The sequence below is a fragment of the Diabrotica undecimpunctata genome, chromosome 10 (genome assembly GCF_040954645.1).
Source record: "Diabrotica undecimpunctata isolate CICGRU chromosome 10, icDiaUnde3, whole genome shotgun sequence".
Lineage (NCBI taxonomy): Eukaryota > Metazoa > Arthropoda > Insecta > Coleoptera > Chrysomelidae > Diabrotica > Diabrotica undecimpunctata.
The window spans coordinates 75530781-75534906 of NC_092812.1; the positions used below are offsets into that span (position 1 = coordinate 75530781).

The following is a 4126-nucleotide window of genomic DNA, read 5'->3' on the forward strand; positions in this document are numbered from 1 at the left end:
GTTCGATCAGTAGTATTGATCTGGCAACAACTTCTTCCCCGGCCTCTGAGTAGTGATCAGAGCCCACCGTCTTTTCTCATTCCTGCGATTGAGTGTTGATTGATCGCTTCCGGACCGGACCTCATCTTGGCCGAGTATTGATCCGCCGCTTTCGGTCTTTGGTATTGACTAAAGATCTTCGTTTACGTATTATATTGAAGTAAATTTTATTTTATTTATTTATTTAAATATATTTTTATTTACTAAAATATTTACTAAAAATCTCCCATTTGGACACAAAATTTATCTGATTTGCATATAATTTACGAGAATGAAGGTATTATGGACGGAAAGTTTTCAAATTATCACCCTTTATATAACGATCTTATTTATTTAATGTTAGTGGTAATGCTTTCTAAATGTCTTTATTGTTTCAGGGACCTATACGATTGTTGCATGAAGCCTACAAGGAAGCACGATGACATCCGTCACATTACCGTCAGGTTCGGGTACTTTAAATGGAGGATATTCATCGTCTATGACGGAAAAGCTACCCAACAACAAACCTGATTTTGATGCACTACGCACAATAAAACGTTCCCTCAGTTTAACATCAACCGATTCATGTAAGAAACGTCGGAAACAATCTACTCCCATTAGGATATCAACCAGCGAAAAAGACAGTCCGACTGCTAGTCCTGTTGAAGGTAAGTCCGTGCCTTCACCTGAACCAAATCATCGCTGTTTATTGTGTCAACGTTGTTTCTCATATCCAGAGCAGCTACAAAATCATATTTGTGAGAATCCTTCTTTAGAGTGCAAGAAAGAACCCGATGAACATCCTACTACACCATCATCAGTTTCTTACTTGGACCAACCAGATACACCGTTAGGACTCTCAATGATGCGATCTGATATGCAATGGGTAAACGATATGCAAAATAAAGAGTGGATTGGTTCTAGTTTACCAAACATCTCATTTAACGCAGCTAACCCTATGTTTATGGCTCTACCTCAATATTCACATTCAGACAATATTTCTCTTAAACCTATCAGAATTTTTAACCCAGATGCTTACTGTGATCTTTGCAACAAAGAATTTTGTAATAAATATTTTCTTAAAACACATAAAGCAAACAAGCACGGAATTTACACAGATAGTTCTTCATCGGAGCCATTGCCGGCATCTGTGAATATACCACCACTTTCAACTAACCTAAAGTTACCTAACCTCGTGCCAACTGCAGACCAGTCAACTGCAACAAATGAACCAAAAACGCCAGTAAATTTGATTAACCCATTTAATAGTATATTTCAAAATCCTTTTATAAATCAGACAACTCTAACTGAAAGTGAAATAAACGAAAACGTTGCCATGTCAAATGGGATGTCATCTTCAAGTGACAGTGATAAATTTTTTTCCGAAGATCATCGCGCCGAAGAAAACACAAGTCCTTGTATACAAACCGAATCTACCTCAATAAAAAACGATCCAGATGGATTCTTTCAAGATACATCGAGTAAATTATCGTCTGATCAAACAAACCGTGAATCAGACTTGTCATATCGTTTAAGAAAAATTGGTGTCATGAATCCTAAAGCATTTTGTGAGATTTGTTGTAAGGAATACTGTAATAAATACTTTTTAAGAACTCATAAATTAAAGCGGCACGGTATATACATTCCAGACGACAAAGAAAAGGATATAAGGGGTGAATGCATGTCAGGTTTCTCCTCGTCGACAAACGTACAAACTAGTCCTTTAAATCTAATAATGACAGAGCAGGGAAGCTCTGATAGTAAAATTACGTCTCCTACTAGTATTGGTTGTGATCTATGCTGCATCAAATTTCAGAATGCGAGTCTTGCCCATTTGCACAATATTAGTGTTCATGGAAGGGTATGTTCTAGGGAATCTGAAGAATCGGACAGACCATCGCAGCCGGACGTTAAACCTTCCGAGGGATCAAAATCATCTGAAAAATCTATAAACCCAGAAGCCATTAGCGAAGACCTACAAAAACTTCAAACAATGATTCTACAACTTAATGATATCAATATAACTAAAGTTTCTTCCAACTGTACAATTTGTAACAAGGAATTTGAGAACAGATTTTTTCTTCAGTCTCATATGATATCAGAACATAGTTTACTGCTGGATGAAGGAGAATGTGAAAAATCTGGAGACCAAGAAACATCATCAAATAATAATACTATATGTGATATATGTGGAAAAGACTTGCCTAACTTTGAAGAACTATCAAGGCATATAATGGAGTTTCATTCTAATAACTCAATGGCAGGTGATGTTGCTAAAGAAGATAATAATGTTACAAACAGCGGTGAAAAATTATCTAGTAGGGTATCAATTTCCGGTGGACATATCCCAGAACGTCGCATCTCTATGAACGTAACTCCCACCAGTAGTTACTGTGAGATCTGCAACAAAGAGCTGTGTAACAAATATTTCATGAAAACACACATGCAAAGAATGCACGGTATAGAAATCGAAAATGGTGCACAAATTGGTGGCGTTGTATGTGACATATGTAACAAAGAACTATGTAGTAAATATTTTTTGCGTGTACATAAACATAACACTCATGGTATTATCGAATATGGAGGAAATTTACTGCCCCCAAGAAAATCAGACGGAGAACCTTCAGTACTACCGTCACCTTCACTGCCACTAGAAGCAGATCCAGCTCTTAAACCCGGTGATTTGGCAGATATGAGTCATAGATATTTCAGTCATTTCACCGAAGTATGTACCATCTGCAATAGAAGATTTCGAAGCACGAAATGGTTGAAAGCACATCTGATAACAGATCACGGCCAGGTAGGAGCTGAAAAATGGGCTGAAATCGAACATCAGCTACAACAAAATCGAGGAATAACAACTAAACCACTCATGTCTTCAAGCGTGGAAGGTAATCCTAATTTAAAAGTACCAAATGGTAGTCAAGACTTACAACAAAAAGTGGGCGGAGTTCAAAATTTTATATCTAGTTTATTTGGTATAGATGAGGGTAATTCCAAAATGTACCAGTGTTCTTACTGTTCATTCACCTCACCCTTACTGCCACTGTTATTCGTTCATGAAAGGTCTCACATGAACAGCGACGGGTTCTCATTGAAATGTCCTGTATGCCCTCAAAATTTTGTAGATCGTAAACTTCTGCAACGTCACTTATTATCTAGTCACGCCTTTCTTTTACCAACAACAAACAGAGAGGAAGGAACCAAAGAGATATACAAAGAAAATTTTGAAGACGATAGTCTTTCCAAACAAGAACAAGGTATCTCAACGTCTAGTCAGGGAAAATGCAAACAACCATCATCTCCAATCAAATCAAAACCAATTGAATTGTCTTCTGAAATCGAACAATCGTTGAAGGATGTTGCGAAAAGGATGCAATGGCCAGCTACCTATGCTATACCACAAAATCAGTTAGAACATGATCACCAAGATGAAGCATCTTTATCGTCAGGGCCAGGATATGTAATGCAGGCATTCCTCTTGGAAGAGTCAACTTCTGAACGCAGGGTTATGCCTTCTGTAGTTGTCTTACCCATGCTACAGAAACAACCAGCTCCTCTCACAGTTACTTTTACACTGACTCCGGCCTAACACATCCTCACATATAGTTTGCATATATGTGTTATATTTTTTTAAGAAACAATCGATGGCGATTCCACGACACCTGTGATTTTTTTAATTTTAATTATAATTATGTATAATCCTAATTAATATATAGATATATAAGCGATTCCTATATTTGCAAGTTAACTCATATATTATGAGAAGGAACATATGAGCACATATTTTTATGCAAATACGGAAAGACTGAGTGAAATTTTTATATAGTCTGTTGATTTTCACTTTAATATATCGAGATACTGATGTTTTGTACGATAAAGCTTTAGGTGATGTTTAAAGAAGTTCCTATTTTATATCTCGATATAATAATATAATTATTCACAAGTATGTACGTATTCAGTTGTTAGATGTAGCTTGCTCAACAGTCAGTTAAAAATGTTCCGCGTACCTAGTCCATGTAACTCAGGGTTTGCTGAAAAGGGTACAATCAAATCAGCCATTCATGTCTCCACTAAGGTGACGCATTCCTTTTCGAGTTCCTGACTA

At 36.8% G+C, this 4126-nt stretch overlaps 1 protein-coding gene across 1 annotated transcript; it reads left to right on the plus strand.

The window, feature by feature from the left end:
- Positions 1–439: 439 nt before the first annotated feature.
- On the plus strand, positions 440–3610 carry LOC140451771 (uncharacterized). The gene has a single exon (XM_072545623.1). It carries the CDS (start codon positions 458–460, stop codon positions 3608–3610), a length of 3153 nt encoding a protein of 1050 aa, XP_072401724.1. The 5' UTR covers positions 440–457.
- Positions 3611–4126: the final 516 nt, after the last annotated feature.